A 24508-nucleotide genomic window follows, 5' to 3' on the forward strand; every position below is an offset into this window, starting at 1 on the left:
TCTCAGTAATTTTAAAAACACAGAGAGGCACAGTTTCCCAACGGGCAGCCAAAGGAAACCAAAGAACTAGATCTATTCCAAGGGCAGATTCAATAAGTCAGTGTCCACATCAGAATTTGTGTTTTGCATTTTACATTATTTCCTTCAACAAGGTTCAGTGTCTCCCAAGGATGAGAAAATACAGTTTCCATGGTCCATCTGGAATTTATTCCTTCTATTTGGACAAATATTAGGGGTAAAATATTTGGTTTCCCTGGACAGCAGTCCACTGAGAAAAAAACAGATGCTACTAAACTTTGCCAGCATCTCTGAACACCCTGAACGATCCATCTCCTACTCACCTCCTGTCCCAAATATCTGTGCATCCACAGAGAAAACAGAATCCTTTGCGTGATCTTCTCTTAGTGATTTGCTGGGCAATCTCTGTCTTATGAATTTAGGAAAGTCACTCTCTATCTGTGAGCCCTAACATTAGTCAGGAAATGAAAGAGTGCTTGCTTTTCCTACTTGGTGTGAAAGAAAAACCCTAGTTTCACCCTAATCACATTTGGACAAAATGAATTAGGAAGCTAACACCATAACTTCTACAGAACTGTTTTAGCTTTAATTCTGAAGCCTTTATAAAGGATTCTTTTAGAGTAAACTAACCAGTGAGAAAGAAAGAAACCATTTGTTTTGGGAAGGATTAAGCGATTTTTTAAGGCCTTGTAACAGCAACTTCCCAAAGTAGCTCTTAGATTAAAATTTTCAGAAAAGGAAATATTTTAGAATAATCACCTTTTCCTGTCTAAGGTGAGGCTGGATTGTTGGTGAAGGAAAACTGAACCTGTACGACTATGTCTCCTATTCTGTGTGGATGAATCTCTTTCAGAAAACTACCCTGGCCATGTAAGATTGTTTTTCTTAACAAGCCAAAAATGTATTGCATCTTAGACATTCTTATTCTTAGACAAAGCATCTCATTGATCAGAGAAAATGAAGTAGATTCCAGTTTAACAGCAGATCGTCTACATAGGTGTGAAAGAGAAATTCTAGTTTTATAATTTTCTGGTACATATGCTTATTAAAACTATGCTGAATAGTTGCATAGGCCTAGGGTTTAAGAGATGTAATTCCCTGAACATGCTAGAAAAAATTGTACAATGATCAACCCTGCTCTTGTCTGACTTGTCACCAATTCTCAACGTTCAGGATAAAAATGAATGAAATTTACTCTGCACGTGTGAGACTCTCCCAGCACTGTTCTCTTGGCTCGCATTTTAACACATGTGGTCTTAGGGGACAGGCAGTTGGAGAAATTGAAGGGCAGTAGCTATTTCTTCACTTTCAGCACAAGGTTCCAAGCTGATTTTTTCCCCCTTCACGAAAGCATTGGGGATTGGACCCAGGACCTCATGCGTGCCAAGCACGTGCTCTGCCGCCGAGCTACGCCCCACCTCCTCCCCTCCCAATTGCTTTAGTTGGGGAATATCTTCTCTTTAGATTCCAATACCTACACATAAATCTGATCAAGTTACTTGAGTAGAGTTTCTAAATGTGAATACTTGATGAACTTGATTCTATTCTAGTGAATTTTATTATCTATAGATTATAAAGCATTTGTATCTAAAAGTCTGTTGAAAGCTCTGGATCTTAACAAAACAAGCACTTGCTTTGACTTGCTTCCTTGGCCCCTTCCACTTGTCCATACTTAAGCACCAGCCAGTCTAAACGCCTTTCAATCTCCACATGTTCCATTATCTCTCATGCCTCTCCATCAGCTTATGCACATACACAACTCTGGCCTAAAATACCTTTCCTATATTCTTAACCTGGTAAATCCACACTATTTCTTTGGGTCTCAGTTTTGATATTATCTCCTCTAGCAAGCATTCCTGTCTACACGGACCTCCATAAAACCTGGAATTAACTCATTCGTAGCATTTACTCCACTACCCTGAGCACCTGACTCTCCCCCTTGGCTAGTTCCTTGAAGGATGAACTGAAAGCATGAATGGGTGGTACACACCTCACCTTTTCTGCACATGATTTACCTGTTTCAGTTCTTTTTAAATCCCTGGAAATAGTACCTTGAAATTTCCTCAAATCCTTTGTTTTCTTTGGACCTTTTGTGCTTTGTTCTCTTGGACAGTCATTTATTCATTCAACATATGGTTCTGAGCTTTGTTTATATATAGCACTTTGCAAGGTTGCAAAAAAGAACTGCAGGAGAAATCATACCTGGCTGCTGCCCTCAAAAGACTTACAGTCTAGCCGAGCAGGGGAGACAGGCATAAAGGACACTATTGTCAAAGGAGAAAACAGAGTCATGGAAGGGAAATGATGCACTCAGTTGGCGGGATAAGACAGGTCTTCTTAAACATGAACAAGGTCTTAAAGCATGTGTAGAGTTTGGACGTCATGACATGCACAGAAAAGACATCCCAAGCAATGAGCTAAGGTGTGCAAAGAAGAAAGAGGAAAACAAGAGCACGTGTGAACAAAGACAAAAGCTTGACTGGAGCTCAGGGTTTATGAAAAATTAACAACGTTGACAGTATGTTGCAAAGGGAGCTTGGGTCTAGACAGTGGAGTTCTTGAATGCTGGGCTACAGAGTTAGGTTATTGGTAGACAAAGGGAACTACTGAAGCTCATGAGCAGAGCTGAAAATCCCTCACTGGTTTCCTGGGTCTTGCTCCATCTTTAAATACAATATTTTTGTGTCTGTTTTTCCGACAAAGCGACAGCAATGCCTCTCATCCTGCTCGAGTTCCTTTTCCTATTGTTTTATGATATGGTAAGCAATTCTAAAAATCCCCACTTGAAGGCGGCAAGAAAGGTCATTGTCAGCCCATTTCCCCCTATCCTCATTAAGCTTTATTACTCACATCAGGTTCAAAATCCTAATAATTAGCCTCTTCTGTAGTTTTCTACTGGCATCCTTCCAATTCCAATTTACCTGCTACACATTTTCCTGGCCATTTTGAGACCTTTGACTCCAACTTTTCCATTTCCGAAGCCATTTCTTTGCCTTATATGCCTCTATGTTTCTCTTTTTTGAAACACCAACTTATGGCCAGGTTTCCTTGGATATCTTGGATTGTGGGAAAAAATGTATCAGATAGAAGCCATTAACCCCCACAGACGATGCTATACGTTGCAGTAATACACTTTGCATGTATTTCTGATCTTGCAATGAATCAAGCACATAGTAGTAGGTATTTAATAAGTGCTTAAAGAACAGAGGAACAGAATGAATGCTGAAATGTATGTGCCTCAGTAACAGGAATTAGTTTTTATATTCTGCATCCTCTTCCACTCTCACTGGTACAGACACTCAATAAATGCTAATTAAATGAATGTAATTAATCCTTTCAGAAAAAGGAACGCCTGTGGAAAAATCCCAAGGAAGTGCAAAAAAGAATAAATTTTCTCACCACAAATTACACACAGCCTCATATATGCTACTTAACACAATCCAGAAACGTACTTTTTAGCTCTCATTTAGTGATGCCTGGCCTCTAAGCTTTCAATAAAATATAGCCACTGTCGATTTTTTTTTTTAAAAGCCCAACTCAAAGGCTTCATATCTTTGAACTAAACAAGAGTTCAGGGTCTTTATGACTTGCACAAACAAACAGAAGCTGAATGTGGTTAGAGTTATCCGTGCCCAATATTTTAATTCCATTGTTCAATACTTCCCATTCCTTTGCATTACTTTTGCTTTATTATGCTCTTATAATACTCTCAAATATATCTATAAAACTTTACAACCCTTTTCCAGTGGCATATGGTGTGTGTTCTGAAGAGAAACATGTTTATGAGCTGAAAGATGGGAAGAAAATGTAAAGTGCTCTTACGGGACCTGGGGAGGGGTTGCGGCCTGCCTGCATGGCAGGAACACTGCAGTATATCAGGCTCTCGCAGCCTGGATCACAGCCCTTCTGTCTCCGCAACGAGTAGAAGCCTGGGGATGCACTCTGCCAGTTCTGATGCTTTCAGAGGGTCTTTTGTTTGTTTGTTTTTTTGTTTTCTTTTGTTTTTCCTGCTGGAGATTGAAGTCAATCGTTCCTGAAACAATACTTTAATTTCATATGCCATAAAATAATTTCTGTTAGGAAGGCGAGAAATTTAGCATGTGGACAGAGGTGTAAAACCAAGTACAGTCTTACTGTCCTGTCTCCTGGGAGCCTACCCAGACTTTGTCGGGACACAGCTAGTGCCTCGGAGAACTTGTGCTGCCACAGTCAGCCCTGTAAACTTACAGATCCTCGCTCTGAAGGATCCTTTTGTATTTTTAAAATGCTTCATGTGTTGAGCTCTAGATTCAAATTTTTAGCTGCCCTATGTCTAGTCCTTGTTTGTCTTCCTTGTCACAGTCATGGATCTTGTCACAGAGACACACAGTCTAGGAACCTGAGCATGATCTCTACCCTCTCCTTTTGCTCAACAAGCAGTCATCTCCCCCCTCAATTCTCCCCTCCCCACTTCTCCCCTTCATCCTCGTTACTCCTCCCTCGTTTCGGTCTTGACTTTCTCTCACCTAGCCTATTTCAGTCATTTCTTAATCAATGACTCTACCTTTTCCCTCTCGAATTACCATCCAACATGCCACCCATGGGATGACTGCTCCTTTAAGAAAGCCTTAAACAGCCCCTTAAATAAATAACATCCTCCTCGTTGTTTGCTTAAAGCATCCACTCAGGTCTCCACCTCGTTCGCTGTGGCAGTCCTACCCCCACTGCACCGCTCCACACGCTCTGCGTCTGAGCGAAGGATGCACTCAGGGTCTTCTGCACGTTCTGCCCAACCTTAAATCCTCTTGAACTTCCTCACCCTCTGAAATACGGTTCCTCTGTCAAATTGTGGTTCAAGGGCTCTTATATACATTCCTGGATTTCTCCAATTAGAAACCGTCCCCCTTCTCTGCTCCCTGACACTACTGTTAGTGCATCTCTGCTGTAGCATTTTATTCTGCTTTTTATTAGAGTTTGTAACTTTGACTCCTCTAGCACCCAGTGAGTTGCCGTCTTCATGTCTTCCGCAGTCCACTTGGAATTACCGTGGGTAATCTCCATTACCCACCTGACGGTGAGTTCTATGTGGACCCAGAATTATCTTTGACCTAAATATGGCCTCTACTCATGAGGGTGTTTCTGGTCTACATCCTGACATTTCTAAATGCCCCAGCCTTTCCTGTAGATAATTTTATTAACATGTAAGATAAAACAGCTCGGATCTGCCTTAGCAACATGGGGAGACTTCACCGGAGGCTACAGACGGACTCTCATGCTGTCTGCCACTCAGTGATGATCAAGTGCAGATTCGAAAATAAAATAATCAAGGAGAATTCAAGGGTTAAAGGACCCACTTTCTAGACTTTCTAAGGTTTATTTCCGGGTGCTCTAAATGTAAGTTTTAGAGACCCACTCAACTAGATGGTCCTTTGTGAAACTCTCACTACTGTCAAGAGTGAAGGACAGCGTAAAGGGCTGCACTGTGAGCCCCACTGTTGCATCTGTATCGGAGATGTGGTTCCAGAACACACTGTGTCTGTAAGGATGTAGCAGACATTTCTGAGGGCTTCCTACCGGAAAAGGCTGTGCTTCCCTCCTGTTGGTTTGTACTTGTAGATTTTGCGAATTGTAAACGTGATTGCTCCATTTTTTCCATTAGCTGTTAGGCAGCTTAGAGTCTTATTTTCAACATTCCTTTATTAGGGAACATAGGGCCACTCACTCTCCCTCCCTCCCTCCCTCCCTCTCTCTCTCTCTCTCTCTCTCTCTCTATATATATATATATATATATATACACTGCGTGTGTGTGTGTGTGTGTGTGTGTATATACACACTTGGCTGTTAACTACATTCCTTCCCTCTGTTTTATTTTTCTTACTTTAATATCTACCCTTAGATTTTTTTCTATTATTTATCTATCTATTATCTACTTACCAGTTATTATTTATTTATTGAAAATCATTGTAAGAAGTTTTAAATATGAATAGAGTTGAGGACTAAATATTCTAGCAATTTCTATTGCAAAGTACAGAAGATAGCACTCTATATATAGAAGGTACCCAAGAGTTTCCTGATTGAGCCCAAAGAATTTCAAAGCCCTAAAAAATCCCAGAGAAAAAGGCTGTAGATCAGATGCAATCAGTCCCTGGAAGGAACCCAGACAGGCTTTGAAAGTTGAACACAATAACATGGCAGTCATCATTATTGGGTCTCATGTATTTACAGGGACTTGTACTTCATAACTTTACATAACAAGAGTGTGGCAACATACGCGGCACTTTTCCCTACTGTAATCCTCATGAAGAGGATCTGAAAGAGAAGGGTGTTTTGCATGCATGTAAAAGACCCAGGCAACATTCTATCCACTAACTCTGTTAACCAGCCGCCACAAAAAGCACATCAATCTCTCTCTTACCCCCGCCTGAGAAAGGTCAGTGTTCTGGGATGCGCACAAGAAAGGCAAGGAGCATGGATTGCCGGTCCCTGCTGTATGTCAGGGCAAGACAACTGAAAGACACGGAGAAGGTCAAGAGCAGCGGAAGCTGAAGAGACCACTCTTTGTGCACGTGCCTGTGTGTGAATGTTCATAGTATCTGAAGAAACCTGAGTACAAATGTCAGTCTTCACGACCTGATCACATATGACTCAATACAGGGGTGACATCAAGATCCCTACTGAGAAGTTCAAAGCACAGAGTCCTGAAGCACGAGACGGCGGCGAGCCACGAGATCCAGTCATAACAGGATGGAAATCCGCCAACATATTTTTCCTATTATGTTCTGATGGACTAGCAATGAAGAAAGATAATTAAAAATCGAATAATTTTACAGATAAACAAGTTTCTACTGTATAGCACAAGAAACTAGATTCAATATCTTACACTAACCTATAATGAAAAAGAATATGAAAACAAATATATGTATGTATATGTATGACTGAACTAGTGTGCTGTACACCAGAAACTGACACAACATTGTAAACTAACTATACTTCAATTAAAAAAAATAGATTTGATTTATGAACTATAGCAATATTTCCCCAAGCTATTTTTAACAATATTACAATTATAAATCAATCTCTTCAATTAAAAATAAACATAAAAAAATGCATAATCTTAGTTTCTAGGGTTACTTTTTTTTTTTTTAACCTTACAAAACTTTTTATTCATTTGCTTTCCTTTGCTTAAATGTTTTTTAAATGAAGATACACGGTTGCTAAGGTGCCTACGATTTAAAATACATTTGAAAAGATTTCTGTGACCTTCACAATTACCATGCTATTAAGAGTGAAGACAACTAAAATTAGGCGGGACATAGAGAAAGAAGCCCAGGAAAAAAAAATTTTTTTAAATTACTTTTAAAGACACACACACAAAAATGTAATTCCTTCATTGTCCCCATCAGACTTCCTTACATCGCAGCTTTCTGTAGGTCAGTCAGTCAAATCGCTGCTAATGCTTTCATCAACAGGAACGTAACGATTGAAGGTAACACTTCAGTGCCAAAACTGTTACTAATCATTAAAAATTATAATGCTAAGAATTTTTTCCCTTAAGTGGTATCGAAATGCCCCTCCAGATAGATAAAATAACTGTATCATTTCTCTAATCTAGTCCACGTTCGTTCACTTGGCTGTAGTGTAGTTTATTAGGACAGGGAATGAGTCAGATGCCCGAAATCGTGACGGCGTCAGAAAATAGGCACAGGACATTCTGTTTCTGTATTTTTCAATTTATAAAGGTGAAGTAATACTATAGGAAAAACTGACACGTGGGGAAAAGTGAAAGAAAAAAACAGACACACAGATCGAGCCCTGTAAATACAAGTTCTTATTCTCACAGGCCCTCCTTCCGTCTTTTTCACGTGCACGCCATCATCATGTAAAATGACTCTCAATACGTTTGCTCATCTTGCATTTTATCACGCGGAGTGGGCCAGACCCCTGCCTAGAAACTGAAATACTCTCTTCAATGATGTACCCACCATTTAATCAGTTTTCCAGATTGCTTCCAAGTTTTTACAGTTAGTATTATTTGATTATTAAATAATGATAAAGTGAACTTATGTGCACATCTTTAAAAAATGCACTTGGGAATATTTCCTTAGAATTAATTCAAGGGCTTTAGAGCATAGGATTTCTTTTCCAAAGAGTTGAAATTATTTCCAAAGCCATCAATATTTATGGGACCATCAGTTTTAAACTGATACTTGATATTGTCTTAAAATATATAAATGTAGTTTTTCTGCCCTGTTGGTATATGATATAAAAATGACACCCTATTTTTCCTTTACATTTTTTTCAAAAACCAGTGAGCTTAAAAATGTTTTCTATATTCTTTATTAGTTGTACTTTTGTTTGTAAATTGTCTGACTATAGAGGTATCAAGATATTTTTCTTAAACCTTAATTTAAACTTTTATTAAATAAAGACATTAACTCTGCCACATTTATTATACTTTTCCTAAATCTACCACTAGCCTTTTTAATTTGGGCTCTATATTATGCACTTAGGCTTTTAAATTTATACATATAAATCTATAAATTATAATCTATATCTATACAAGTAAATAGATTCTATAATTCTTGGTATTATCTTTATTTCATTTTTTAAATTGCTTTTGATAATGATAACCTACAGGGATATTATAGTTTATTTTCTTCTAACATTTTTTTAAGTTTATAGCCAACATGCAGTGAAATCTGTTTGCTGGTATCTTTTTCTTCTTTGCTGCTTTTTAAAACTGATTACCTACAGAAATTTGATAATATTCAGTTTTAACTTATTCTACCTATTCACTGGTTTGTTTTTATAGCTAACTATTTAATTTTTTGGAATTTGCTTTGACGTATGGTATGAGACATTTTAGATTTTTTTTCCTATGTAACTGCTATACATTATCTGATAACATTTTAATTAAAAAATTAATTTCCCACTGTTGTATGAAACTTTCTATGATACACAGAATTCACCGAATTTATTATACACATTAGGTTCTATTTTTAATTTAAAAGTATATTCTGTACAGGTGCAGATCGTCTGTTAAGAGCTGATCATACTGATAGCATATGATGATTCTGAGAAGCAACTTTACACTGATAACAACTTCCTTAGCTTCTAGGTAATGACTTTTGACCATAGTGGAGCTTTATAGCGTTGGCTTTGGGCTGAACATGAGAGTTTAAGAAATGAGAAGAGCATCACCTTCAATTTTTAAACTAAATTATTGTTCTGTGTCCCATAGGAAAATAACCTTTTTCATTAAATATAAATGTTCGCTTTCCTTTGGTAAATGATCTGTTTAAAATAAGGCTACATTTTGTATCAATACCTAGTATTGTGAGCATGAATTCTGAAGCAGACTGGCTGGGTATAGTTCTCTGATCTGCTACTCACAGGCTGGACAGTTGGGGGCCAAACACTTAATCTCTGTGTACTACTTTCATCATAGATAATATGACAATAGTAATGGTCATTATCTCCTGGGGTTGTTACAAGGATTAAATAAATGTTTGTATTATTTTATCTAGTTTTGGAGGAAACAGGGAAAATGTGTTAACAAAGGCTTCCCAGACAGGGTTATCATTTGGCTAGATTTTAAAATATAAGTAGATGTTCATTATTTGAATATTCCATTTTGAAACCAGTTTCTGAAGTTGGTGGTTGCCAATTTGGTAGAGAATTTTTGCTACATACTTTTAGGAAGTTCTGCCCAGCTCTGCGGGGACAAGCAGAGTGCTGGTTTTTGAAGAAGTCTCAGGCCTAATGATGGAGTGTGTCGATACTGCCTTTGACACGGATCTCTTCTCAGCAGAACTAGTGCCGAGAGTGCCCCAGTGTTGAGAGATCAGGTGGTAAAGGATCTGATGGAATAATTTACACAAAGGCGAATAGTAGCCAGTGGGTTACTTCTTCTAGGCAGGATCTTATAGACATTTTTTTAATTTAAAAAGTGTCTTCTCAGAAATAATTGATATTTAAAAAAATCAACCTCAAAGGCAGATTAATCCACCATTTTTCTGGATTTCTCTAAGCATTAAGTTCGGTCACCATGAAGCAACAATCCTAGAGTTTATTAGCTTAGCTGCGCTCAGACACATTTCTGCTGAACTGGTTTAGCTAATCCTTAGCTTCCACTAAGAATTGATACAGTATAGTTAACTGAAGGACGTTTTTGTATCTTTCACAAAACAGCAGTTGTAGGCATTGTACATGATATTAAGGAATGTGTCTTAAATATGGATTCATGGGACAAAATTTCCCAGTATTTAATGCCGGCCAAGAGCAAAATGTTGTCTCTTAAGACAAACCTAGACATCCCCTTTTACCAGACCATAAGCACTGTGAAGTCCATGAGCATCTTTGGTTTCTTGGCTATTATTGTTAAGTTTAGAGCTAAACGTAATGTCCTGTTCAAGCAGTACAGATTATCTTTGGTTTCTGATACAAGTATTTCTTACTTCCTAAATGGTCCCTGATCTATCTTAGCTTTAAAGAAAATTGTATTGTCTTAAATATTTCAAATCTGTAAGCTGCTTTAAAAGACAAATAGGTACGTGAATGAAATATTTATTATCTGCATTCCTTATTCGACCTTTATTAAATGCTAATTTTTTAAGAAGGGTGGTAAATTTTTCGTCTTTCCAAGGGAATTTCAAATTTATACCTTCTATACCCCTCACTTATAGGTACTCAATAAATGGCTAATTGATAGCTGTCTTTTAAAAGAGGATGTCTAGAGCAGATTTTTAATGATGGATTTTCATTAAAAAATGATGGGTTAATGGCAGAAATACTGAGCTGAGAGAGGCGTTCTACTATTTTCAAATTGCTCCGCGATGGACTGTGGTCAGTTTCTACAGGTAAGGGACACTATTCCCAGGATCACCATTCTTTAAATTGGAAGAGACTTTGAAAGAGTCCCGTTCCTTCCCTTCAGAGCTTAGGAAACCAAGGATCAGAGAGTTTATACCATTTGCAAAGGTACCATGCTAAGTCATTAGAAAGTCAAGACGGAAATTAAGGCTTCTCATTTTCCAGTCGAGTCATCTGAGGCCAATCCATCTAATCACTTTCCACACCCACACAATGAGAATGACCTACATAAATTTTAAGGTTTGAAATCAAGCCCAACCCTATTCAGAATCTCCATTCATAAAACTCTCCATTTTAAAAGTGCTAGGAATCAGGACACACATGACAAAATCATGAGCACTCATTGTGCCAGGTCCTCTGTGAAACGAATTTCAGTGTTTTATATAATCTGCACAATAACCCTTTGGCGCAAGTATTATTCTTACCCCATTTTTCAGATGAGGAGGTGAGTGGCAGGACCCACGCTTAGCACCAAGCTGAGCTCTCATCACTTCGACTAATGCCTCCAAATCCTTACTCTACGCTTACATGCTTTCCTTTGTAGATACGTAGAGGTTTTCCCCCCAAGCCAGATACTGGGCCACCCTAATACTCCTCTAATAGAATTCCTAATTCCGACACACTTAGGCCTTCTCCCTGGAAACTTCCCACCATCAAAACAGGAAGTCACACTCAGCGCTTCAGGAATGATGCCACAAATAGTGCTGGAATCCAGTGAAACACCAAGTACTTGAACAAATCAGGGAGGAATAGTCCGAGTTCCCCAGAGAGAACGTCAGCGAAAAGAAGCTGCTGCGATGGGGGAGTCCCTTGGGGGAACGTAGGAAAGCAAATTTGTGACAGGAAGAAAGAAATCTAAGCCTAAAGCAGCTGGGTCCTTTCTTTGTTTATTGCATCCTCAACACCAGGAAAAAGTGCATGCTTGACTGTCCTAAACTTGAAAGAATGGCTGAAATGGACCACCAACAGCATAACATTTAAAGGTGGCACAAATCAGAGAAAGTCTCGGCTAACACACTCATCTTCATTCCATACCGATGACATTTGCCAAAAGTGATCACCTGTTAATTTTTTTTCTGATGAAGCCTAAGGACAAATATGGCAAATGCCAAGGAAATAGTTCAGCTGGAACCAGATTCATCGCTCAGCTGTTGGTACCCCGGGACTGAGTAGTGCTGGTGCGTCTTCTGCAGCCGTGGACTAGACGGCTTTCTGAAAATGCTAAGAGCACAGTGCCTTCCCAGAGCCGACTCCACGGGATGCCAGCCTCCGTGACGCACGTCCCAGCTGACACCAGGCCACACGACCCCACGACACTTTCAGCACGTTCACTCATCTGCCTTGGGGGGACTGAAAATATTACTATTGATTCAGCTTGGTGTTTCATGCGGCGGTTAAATTTTAAATCACCATACGATGACCAATACTTTGGGTAGTAATGTGATTCTTTTGGGTTTATCATCTCTCTTGAAGCTCGACTAGTGAGTACATCGCATAGCGTTTAAATTCCAGACAGAGGAATCGTTTTTAATAACACAAACACTTAATAGAACAACTTTTCCCTAAGCTTTCTCGTAACGATATTAACAGGAAAAGAATTTCTCTCCGTGTTCTCCCCTGCAGACATTCTCCCAGCTGTGTACCTCTATCAGTTTTTTCCTTAATGTGCTCCTGGCACACTTACTTTAGGGTTGCTGGTTTGAGAGCGCTGCTTTTTTTTTTTTTTTTTTTAATCCTTGTCACCAAATGTGATTTTTGTGAGCATTCGGGATACGCTGCGAGCAAGGATAACCTGATTTATATTGAGACCACAGTGGCAGAGCACGTAGGATCAACTACCTCTTTATAAAAGAAGCCTTTAAGAAACGACTTCATCTTGGGACTATGTCTGGCTATTCTACACAATTTTTTTTAAGGGCTAATAGTTACTGTACCAGGCACCAGTCCTTTCAGCGTGGTCTTGGTAGGTGCACACGTTAACAGGAAGGAGGTAACACCTACATCTTGCCTCTCCCACAGAGAGACCGATGGCGCCACTGAGGACGCATCCGTGATCCAAGATGTTAATGAACACATTTCTTACTGGCAGTGGGGCTTTCAAAGCCTTTTTTCAGTGCCCACCAACCACTCTCCAGTCAGGATGAAGGATGTTAGCTAGGTATGGGACTGAGCACAGATGCAATCTGAATATTCAAGCTGACCCTACTGGTGGATGTTGGCTGCGCACTGAATGTGGCCTGGCTGAAACCTGCTCCGACGTGAGTGTGGCACATAGAAACTGGGACAGATGGCGGGGTCAGTAATAAGGAGCGTGTTTGTTGTTGCTGACTGGGGGCCATTTCTCCTGCCAGCATGACTCCACAGATTCATCCTGGCCTTGGTGACCAGGGGGAGAAAACGACGGTGTTCAACAAGCATTCTGAAAGACAGCATATGGCCAGGAGGAGACCCCCGAGAGCCCCGGGACGAGCTGTGCTGTGCGACACGGTGGCAGCATTGCTCCTGAGCAGTAGGAGGCATGGTGGGTTCAGCCGGCTCCAAGCGCCAACAGACGTGACTGAAAACAGCAGGACGCGGAATCTGCAAGCTTGGGAGCAACTGTGCGGCGTGCTGCTTCTAAGATGACTTGCTTAATAAGCTACATTCATTTCATGCCTTCTCATTGTACACCCGGAAAATATTCACGTGGCTTGGGTTTTAGGTGACAAAGTGTTGAGAATGTTTGTTGATTAGATAGATAGATAGATAGATAGATAGATAGATAGATAGATAGATATAGATAGATATGTATTTATGTGTGTGGGGGGGTATGTATATGTATTTATGTGTTGTGCCTGTGTGTGCATATATACATTTATGAACTAATAAGAGTGAAGTATTAATGATGCTCGTCTAGAAGCTTAGTTAATTGGGAGTCTCTGGGGGAGTCACTCAAGTTGGTGTCTGCTAATTAAGGCAATGCATCTTCCAGGGATTTGGAGAAGCACGAGCCGGTCTGGCTGTGTGACCGCGCGGGGGTCAGCGTGCCGTAGCACTGACCAGCGTTCACGGACTCCAGCCAAGCGGCCGACTTGGTCCGATGCCTTCTACTTGCACAGCGAAGACTTGTGGGCAGTGATACAGTAACACTAATCACAGAATAAAACCCCAAGGTGATTCCACTTCAACTTTTTTCAGGAATTTGTTAATTTTGTCATTGAGTGTAGTCCTTTTGGAAAAAAAGAAACCTGCCACGATCGCATGTCTCTTCTGAAGCTTTGTGGATTCACAATTCTTGTTCAAGCGTAGATGAATTTCCTGAGACAGCGCCAAATGAGGAGTCCGGGGTGCCACTGGTCCTGTTTCGATGGGTGCCGTTTCTGGTCCCTCACCGTTGTATAGGTCTCCGTGCCTCAGATTCCTCTCCCTCGCTTCTGACACAACACCAAGATCTTCCCAATTACAACTGACCAAGTGAATGGGATTTTTAGAAAACTACAGAGCACTTTTCATTCTTCTGAGAACAAGCTATACAAATAAAAATATATATTCTCAAAGGGATTTCTTAAGACGAATCATTCAAAGAAAAGTCAAAACATTACGAAAAACCTAATACAACTTCAGATATTCAACAGAATAACGAAACAGTGCCAAACCCAGAGACTGGGTTTTATTCATGGATTTCAAAAGTCTTGGACTTCTGGTATTTAAAACTTCTCTCCCTAGAATTGGAGTTTAACTCTAACATTCTGACAGTGACCAGAAGAGCTCTGGGATCTGCCCAGGGTTTCATCCAAAAGCAAGAATAGAATCTAGCAGGTTTGAGAGAGAATAAAGATGTTTCTGGCTTGTTCTGAAAGTGCAGCTCATTCAGTAAACTGTAGTATCAGTTTCTCCAATAATCAGTTCAGTTTTCTGTTCCACTACAAGGCTGAACATAAATGTGAGCTGAGTGGGCCTGGAGTCACTGAGCTTTGTAAACACGTGGAGGGTAGGGAGAGCTGTCTTCTGAGAACGTGTTACACCCGCAGACCTTGTCACTGTAATCCAAAGTGGGGTGGGATGGGAAGTGCCACTGGCGTGGACTGGTTTCATGTCAGAGAGTACTTGCATTTTCCAGCACAGTCCTGGACATAATGGAAGTTTGATAAATGAGTGTCAGACTGAACTTTGATGCTTGGGAGGCAATGAGGCAGACGGACACAGGAAGTTCTTGAGCTAGAAGGGAACGAAGTCAGGGTGTGAAGATGGGCGCCCTGGCCCCGCTCTGCCTGGCCTCTCTGACTTTACCTCCTGCCGCTCCCTAACCATCGTGCTCCAGCACAGCGCTGCTGGCTGCTCCTTGAGGCTTCTGCCCTGGCTGTTCCTTCTGCCTGGAAACCCCCTCACAGACAGCCACTTGGCTTGCTCTTCATATCTGTGCTCAGATGTCAGCTTCTCAGTCAACTGCAACCTGTCTCCTGACTCCCATACTTTTGACTCCCCCGCCCTGCTCCATTCTTCCCTTTGCCATAGCCCTGTCTCCTAGCAGACTCTCATTTCTGATCCTTAATGTGCATTTTTATGTCCCCTTACTTCAGTATAGGTTCTACAAGGGTAGGATTTATTTTCGTTGATGTATCCTAATTGTCTAGGACAATGTCTGGCAAATGGAAGGGATTTAATAGTTATTTTAGCCAAATGAAACCAAATGAAGAATGACTAGAGGTGACCAGAGGTTCCAGTGCTGTGGTAGCTGAATGCCCTTTGAAGCATCACAAAACATATACCGATGGTGAGGGAGGAATGGTTGACGCCTACAGCAAGTAGCTGCAGTGTGTATCCATGTCCTCCTACCCAAACCCAGCATCCTGGGTATTCTGCAACCACATTCATGAACTACTCAGGGGCTTGCGGAGAGATACCTGCACTCCCATGTTCACTGCAGAAGCATTCACAATAGCCAAGGTATGGAAACAACTGGTGTTTGTCAATGGATAAATGGATCAAGAGCATGTGTAATGTGTATATATACACATATGCACACACAAACACACACACACACACACCCTCCCCCACACAATGGGATATTATTTAGCCATGAGAAATCCTGCCATTTGCAGCAAAATGGATGGAACTTGAGGGCATTATGCCAAGTGAAATCAGCCAGACAGAGAAAGACAAATACTACATGGTATCACAAGTAAACTCTAAATAAAAAAGAAAAAGAAAAGTTAAACTGGTAGAAACAGAGAGTAGAAAAGTGGTTGCCAGGGATCGGGGTGCAGGGAGGGTGGTGGAGGAAACTGACAGAAGTTGGTGAAAGGACACAGACTCGGTTATAAAATGAATAAAGACTGAGAATCTGATGTATAAATGATGACTGTAGTTGATATACTGTATTGTATAAATGAAATTTGCTAAGAGAGTGAGACCTAAATGTTACCACAAAAGTGGAAACAAAAAGAGTAAATATGTGAGGTGATGCATGTGTTAACTTTATGGGGCTAATCCTTCCGCAATGTATACGAATATCAAACCATCCTACCGTACTCTTTAAATATCTTACAATTTTATTTGTCAATTGTGTTTCAACAAAGCTGAAAAAAAAGGAACTACTAAGAGGCTCTAAAATTAAATGGCAGGTGGGAGATCTTCCTTTGGTTCCTCCCTGGCTGTTTGGAAGCAGGGGCTACTAAATTTGATTCAGAGGTACCCAAGGTCTGAGAGCTATCCCTGCATAATGCAAAGAAGACAGGAATTTAGGAATCAATGGAAATTAAAACAAATTGAAATGGAATCAATTTCGATTAGATAGTTCTTCAAATCAGCTTGCACTCAGAAGACCATTTTTCTGACAAAAAATATGAAATCAATTTCGATTAGATAGTTCTTCAAATCAGCTTGCACTCAGAGGACCATTTTTCTGACAAAAAAATATTCATACTTCACATTAAAGATAAAAAAAATCTATCTTCAGTAGGACTTCACCAAATATTAACAGTGTTATGTGTGATGAACTAACTCCAGAATTCTGCTGAAGGCATTTTAAAGAAACTTCAGGTAACATCAGAGAAGAAAAAGAAACCAGCATCTTTCACACAGTTCCACTCATTTAGGTTTACAGATTCACGAGAATGTCTCTTTTTCTCAAAGACCCAAGGGAAAAAGAAAAGAGAGAAAAGACAAGTAAATGAAAATGAAAAGATTCTAGGGATTTTTTTCGGTCCTCTCCAAATAGCTCATTCTCAGGAAAGCGTACCTTCTGTCAGATTTAACTTCCTCATATTGATTTAACTTCCCTTTCGTCAAGGAAGAGTTAGAAAACTGCACTCTTTTAAAAAACTTTACATAATAATCTTTTTCTAAAAAGAAAAGTAGCAGTTTTTCTTTAGCCTTTCTTTTTGGGCTGAACTCGGTTTAATTTATTCTATAAGCTAAATAATGCCAGTTCTTTACGTCCTTCTTGATTTTGCTTTTTGGCAGTTGAATCGTCTTGATTCTTTTAGATTCGGCTCTTCCAGGGCTGTTTTGATGAAATAGTTGATCAATATTCTTTAGAGACTCATACAAAACTTTCTAAAGCCAGTACTTTCATTTTTAGACTTTGTCACTATAAAAAATATATGTTCACAATGGGAAATTGAGGAAAGATAGAAAAGAAAAAGAAAGAAGCCAAAATCATCCAGAATGCGTGCTCTCAGAAATGTCAGTTAATGTATGGATATCACCATAGCTTTTTTTTTCCTGTCCACATATACATGTTTTTTTTTTTTGAACAAAGCTGGAATCATATTTAGATATAATTAAGTTTCCTGATTTTGTTTTTTTACTTAAGATGAGCATTTCCTAGGTACAGTATACATTATTTTAAAAATATTATATTTATCTTAAAAAGGAGCTACTTTTATTCTACCAAGGGTGTTTGGAACAAGGTATATTTTTGAAATCCTGCTTGGTAGAACAGTTATATAAGAAGTGAGGTTATCTCAGCATTTGCTTTAAACACACCAAAATATCTAATGGTCAGAGTATTTGGAACTGAGAACACTTGACAAATTAGAGTAAATTGTTTGAACTGCAAAGTAAATAAGCCCAGAAAAGTGACTTGAATGACTGCTATTACTGATCGAGATACCGGAAACTCTTGTTCATGGTGCAAAGAAACCTCAGGGACGAGTGGGTCTAGACTCCTGAGTAAGGAAGTTTTGCATCGTCCAGTGACTGTACCAGCTGGGCACACTCTTCTGTGCAGTAACTCCATGTCAAGATCTATGAAAGAGTAAATACAATCTTCATCTATATTCTACAAGGACTCTCTCAGAATTTAAGTCTGTCAAGCAGTCACAGACTAAAAAACAGTTCTTTTTAATCATAAGAAACACTGGACGACAGCATATTCCCGGGCAACTTCGCTATCCGGCAGCTCACAGGTTTAGTTTCTGAGATGAGTAAACTTATAAACCAAAAAGCATTCTGAAAATGAAGTTTACAACCCACCTTTGTGGGGCCATTTCTTATATGCCATCTTGCAAATTTTACTCTGCCAGAATTTGGGCAAAAAGAGTTATTCTTCCTAAGTGTGTAGAGACTGCTTTTCTGTGTCATCAGGAAGAGCTGTCCCCCGGGACACACTGCCCGACTCCCCTAGTATGTCTAGTACCCCCGGTTACAGATCTTTCTTACATGGTAATCATTAATCCTGCTTTGCTTTTCTGGTTGTCAAACTCCAGTGTGTATCATCACAAAACAAATGTCCAATAAAGGATCATTTCAGGATAACCTGAGAGCTGAATTTCTGACTCTCAGACTTTGGAACAATATTCTCTGACTTTAAAGTCTTTGATAATTCAAGTGACTTTCCAAAGCAGAAGGACAGAAAAATAGGTATGCTTCTTTTATGTAGATACAGAGGCAAGTGCTTCTCCTCCTGCTTTACACAAATCCAGTAGACGCATCTTTTACATTCTGGGCAGCAAACCGGAACTCTATTAGCTGGTGGATGAAGTAAACTATGTAACTATATGTTCCAGATGTAACCGGGAACAAATACACTCAATCCATGCAAGGTAAAGGCACAGCCCTCAAATGGAAAGAACTAAGAGTGATCAGGTCATTCCACATGAAAAGTCCATTTTGACATTTCTGGTGTATTAGCCGTCTGTGCCTGCTTCGGTGGCCTTAGAAGACTGGAGAGCAATATTCATAGTCTCTGCTATTGCTTTGTTAGTTTTTTTTTTTTGAAGACCACTGGATATTTACTACCCTGCAACCTTGCAGTACTGGGGTTGTCCTCATCGCGATAGCAAACAGATTAAAATCAACAGAGGGAGGTTCCAGAGAGTGACAAAAATGACTGGGGTTTTTCTTGAGACTGTTGTGATTACCTCTTTATACAGGGGTCTTCTGGGTCATAACGAAATATCAACTGTCTGGAGTCACGTGCTGTGCTTCACCCCTTTGGTAGATCAGAGAAAGAGAGAACTTTAGTCCATCACTATCATCGGGTGCAGCGAAGAGGAGTGACTGCTCAAGTAGTTTTAGGTGAGTTACCATTTTTCCTTGCAAATTACATTCTTACTCGTTCTACAGATAGGCCAAAATAGCAGTCGTTCTTGCAGTACATTTAACAAATAAAACAATACACCTTTCAGTATGGTGGCTAAGATTCAGTGATGTTGAGGGGAGGACGATCTGTAGAGAGATGTTAGTAAGGCACAGGGTGTTGGGGGGGCAAGTGTGCAACCGTTAATAGGAGAAGATGTCAAAAAAAAATGAAGCATAATAATAGTGCGATTTATCCTTGCTAAACGTACTGCAGTGTGCTATAATTAAATATGAAAACCTAAATTTATCTCTGTGTTCGGTTGTCATTAATTTAACAGGGAGTGCACATGTTCTCATCTAATGGCTGATTTTTTTTTCTCCATGTGCAGCATATTAAAATGTATATTAGCCTCAAGGTGCATAAACACAGAATAATAGACCAAAGGTTCTGGCCTGTGGAGAAAAAAATCCATGCTCAAAGGCCGTCAAGTAGCTGTGATGCAGGGGAGACACTCACTTAGCCTCATTAAGCCAGAGCTCTCTTTTGCTTGTCTTTTGTTCTGCATGACAGCAGCCTCTTTGTTGTATAATAATTCATTCCAAGTTCGTTCCAAGCTACCGAAACTGGTGAACTGTGGCCATTTTAATGAGAAGTATTGCTGGTATGCATAATCTGGAAGCCACGTGGGCCAGACAATCACAGAGCACTGCAGCCAGCAAAATGAGATATTGTCGAAATCACAAATTTGTCAAGTTGTTTTTGGACAGGGTATTATAATAAGCACTAAAATATGCATCCTATTACTCTGCATCTGCCAGTCAAAGATCACAGTAATGAATGCAAGCTGCAGGGTAAAACCAGGCCGTTTTCCTAAGTAAAACAAACCACAGAGTATAGAAAAGAATTATGTGGTAGTTTTTTGTTGTTGTTATTGTTGTTTTGGCATTGCTCAAATTTTTTTTTCTTTTTTTAAAATCCTTTTGCACCAGGAGTCAGGTTCTCCTGGCATGGTGTCCACTGCTAGCGGTGAATACACAGCGCCTGCTGATGCCAGGGACTTAACGTGAATACATTGCTTTTTAATAGGTACGCTTACCAACAGAGAATGCAAAACCTCAAACTCAAGGCTTAAATTGAGTCTAATGAAGAATTCCTTGGAGACAACAGAAAAAAGGAAAGATGAGAGAATCTCTCGCAATGAAACAGGGCCTTATGTTTTATCCTTCCTTACTTCAAATGGCTTAGCCTTCAGGATTTGTTTTGTTTTTGGGTTTTTTTTTCCCCCTTGGGTTTTTTATTTGTTTGTCTGTTCTGTGCTTTTTTTGTCTGTCTGGTGGCTGGTTTGCTTTTTAGATTCACCTGAAGTTTCCATACTAGCTAGTTTAAGAAAACTAACACAATGACGTAGAGGGTGAGGCTTTTCACTTGTCGTTAAAAAGGGTCTTTAGGGAGAGCAGCCATACAATTTCTCATCTAAACCAGAACTCTTTTGAGAATGAAAGGCAAAGGGGTATCAAAAATTGAGGGCATAAGAACCAGGTTAGTCACAGGTAAACTGGCCTACACCAATTATCCCAACTGTAGGTTCTTGGATTGGCAAATGTGAAAGAAATTCACCATGACCAAGGGGAATACAATACCTCGCTGTCATTTCAGGCAGTCTGCAGTAAATACGAAGGGGTTTTGTTTTTGATTTTGTTTTTGCTTTCAGCCAATAGACTCTCGGGGGCAGGGTGTAGCTCAAGTGGTAGGGTGCATGCCTTGCACGCATGAGGTCCTGGGTTCTATCCCCAGCACCTCCTCTAAAAATAAATAAACCTAATTACCTCTCCCCCACCACTGCCAAAACCAAATAATTAAATAATACAATAATAAACAAATAAAATATTTAAAAAGTCAAACAACAGACTCTCCATAAGGTCTGGCTAGAAATACAATGACTGGAAGACAATCTTAGAATAGGGAGGAGAACCCACTGTTCCACTCTCTTCTAATTCCTCGTTTAAACAAATCTTACTGAACCTTGTTCTAGAATCAGCAGACACTATGAGGGACAGAAGGTTATAAAAGTACCATCCTCATGTTTGGAAGGAACAGGGCCTATTTAGGGACCACTTGACTCAGAGATAAAACTGTATGTGCAGAGGAAGAGCACAACTAAGATTGGTATAGCGGGTTGTAGTGAGATCACAAAGAGCCTTGAAGGCCAAATGAAAGAATTCCTTACACCTGTTGATCACGTCAGCACTGACGGCTCTGGACAGGAAAACGAGTCTTGGAAAGAGCAGAGCAGCAATGACTTACGAGAGGGCCTGAGGGGTGGGGCTGGGAGGAGAAAACCTAGAAGCACAGAGCAGGAGAGCGGGCCTGCCCACCCCAGCTAGAATGCTGATGTTTGAGTTGGATGAACGAGGCTACTCCAAGAGCTCCTGTTCTTTCTGAAGTACTTCTGCTGTAAGATACACCTACTCCCCAAGCTGCGTGATACCGTCTCAGGGTCTCCCGTGTCCTCAGCCCACCAGTCCGTCTTGCCTTCGTGTCCGTCTCTCTGTGCCTTAGCTCAAGCTCAGTGTTTGGAGAGCAGGTGTCACTTCTTGGGCTCTGCTTTGAGAATGTTCAGGACCAAGAGTGTGAGTCTGTCTACGTGACCCTGTCTAGCCTAGTTGGGCTCGTAGGCTTCTTTCGCCTTCACGTTTAAGCGTGTGAGCACTTTGGGGCATAGCTACCTTATCATACAGGAACAGGTTTGAAAAGGAAGATAAGTGCAAGGCAAACCAGAGTCCTGAGTTTGTCTCAGGAGATACAAGCTAGAAGCTCTGTCCACGGCCGAACCACAGAAGCCTGAAAGTGTAACAAATGTCCTGGGATGTAACGTTTGGAGTCTGAAAGCTGTGATGCATGACAAGCTAAGCTCTTTGGTGCCAGAGGTCTCTGTCTCTGGGGCACAAAGACATCCCTCTATTGTCCAAATGCCTCCCGTTTGGGGTGTACGCGTGTGTGTGTGTGTTCCTCCGGGACATTTGCTTTGAAGTCTGGTCATCAAACTGGGCTTTTCCCTGGTGAGAAAACATCCGTATTTGCCTGCAGTTCGTGTTACTTCCTAAACCGAAGACAGATACACTGCACAGTAACCAGAATGCTTCTCCTCACTCTTCATGTCATTAGATTTTCATCTACCGTTCAAAGTTCTGGTTTCATTTTTCAACTCTGATGATGAATACTAAGAAATATTTTGCTTACAGCTCTATTTCATTTTGTAAGGAATAAGAAATATTTCACTTTTTTTTTCTTTACAGACCTCAATAATATTTATCTTCTAAATGGAATCTTCCAAGATACCAGGATTATCTTCTGCCTTGTTACAGATTGGAACATGTCTACCGTGAGATCCCTGGAAATATCTGGCTTTAATTAAAATGAAATGTCACAGTAATGTCATTCCACACTTTGATGTCATGACAAAAATCACTGAACCCCTGTTAAGTAAGCAGAAACACTTGATAAAACGTCTAATGGTCCTTCTACACACATGGAACCCCTCACAGCATGCTGCTCGCCATCTCCTTCATACTCTCCTCTTATGTTCTGCCTAGTATTACGGCTGTTTAGCTCTTACATTTCAACTAAATCATAAATTCTTAATCGGTAACACCTGCATCACTCTACATTCACACCACAGAGCCTTTCACGTGCTTTGAGCTCGGTAGATATTAGTGGAGTAGAAAGGTAAGTCTAAATGTTTCACACCCTTCGGAGTTCATCTCTATCATAGAAACGTAACGTGCAGATGTGCTAACGGAGGATGACCAAAAACAGCAATCTTTTGAAAACCAGTATTAATTAAATGCATGGGATATCCTAAGTTAATACGGTACAATTAAAATGCTACAACACGGACCAAACTGACAGCTGATATTGGTGGCAAAATGACATTGCAGAAGAGGGACACTTGACTCCATCTCCACGCCATCACCCTAGTCTACAGCAACAAGGTCTTGCAACCAGATTTCTGTGACAGCCAGTGCCAGCTGCATAATCCGGGGGCCCAATACAAAACACAAACGCAAGGCCCATTGTTTAGAAATGATTAAGGACTTCAACATGGAGTTAGCAGAGCATTAAGCCATGAGCAGGACCCTTTTGAAGAGGGAAATCTTGTGAGACGGCCCAGGTCATACACAGCTGGCCCCGATAACAGTCTTTTCTTGATCATTCTGATTTTGATTTTATATACTTTCTATTTTCACACAGCAGTGTGATGACACATTTAAAATGAAATTTAGATAATATCACTGTTTCTGTGCAAAACCATTTGACAGCTTTCCTTTGTACACTTAATATATAATCCAAGTTCTTCTTCATGGCTCTAGGTGATGTGGCCACTGCCAGCCTCTCAAATTCTTGGTGATGTCACTTTTAGCCTTTCTTCCCAGCGTTGGCCACGCAGGCCTTCTTCCAGTCTATAGTACAGACGCTTTTCTCTCCCAGTGGAATACTGTTCTCTGACTCCTTAGCCTTCAGATCTCATTTCAAATGTAACTCCCTCAGAGAACCCTTCCCGGTCCTCAAATCAAAGTTCCACATAGTCTCTTAAGCATACCTTCTCTCCTTCATGACGGTGATCACAAACTGTAACTTCTTTAAAAATTAAAATTGTTTCTCTCTATCATCTGACTGTAATCTCCAAGAGGGCCAGAACCCGGTCTGTCTTACCCACCACAGTATAACATTTGGCACAGAGCCTAGCTTACAACAGGTGCTTAGTAAACATGTTGAATGAAAGGACTTGACAATGAATAAATGAATGAATGAAAAGGCCGTTCAAATGCTCAGTGACATTTTTCTCATTGTTGTTATTCTTTTCATGAAGTTAAGATATAATTTCCTTGGGTGACTGGAGATACAAGCAGCTCACTCAGGCATGGGGAAGGGGGAGTCCTAGGCTCTGCTCTGTACCCAGGAAGAAGCTATTTTCTCAGGATAATGAATATATTAATATTTATTTCTATTATACAAAATAAAACCCGAGATCTAAGTACATTCCTGCATACAATCATAACTTTCTGGATAGTTTGAGATATAATGCCTCTTTCTGAGGTCTTCTCTTTCTCATTTTCTATTTTATTTCAGAAG

General features: G+C 40.2%; 1 protein-coding gene across 2 annotated transcripts in view; it reads right to left on the reverse strand.

Moving 5' to 3' along the window:
• Positions 1-24508, reverse strand: part of DPYD (dihydropyrimidine dehydrogenase) — a 720636-nt gene that overhangs the window by 49853 nt on the left and 646275 nt on the right. Inside the window, exon 21 of one of the 2 annotated variants that reach the window (XM_064488745.1) lies at positions 19166-19285. The exons of the other annotated variant lie outside the window; for it this stretch is intronic. Within the exon in view, the coding sequence (XP_064344815.1) occupies positions 19280-19285 (6 nt within the window). The 3' untranslated portion in view covers positions 19166-19279. Of the gene's footprint in view, positions 1-19165; positions 19286-24508 lie in introns of those variants that run through there. 2 annotated transcript variants of the gene reach the window in all.

Source organism: Camelus dromedarius, chromosome 9 (genome assembly GCF_036321535.1).
Source record: "Camelus dromedarius isolate mCamDro1 chromosome 9, mCamDro1.pat, whole genome shotgun sequence".
Classification (NCBI taxonomy): domain Eukaryota; kingdom Metazoa; phylum Chordata; class Mammalia; order Artiodactyla; family Camelidae; genus Camelus; species Camelus dromedarius.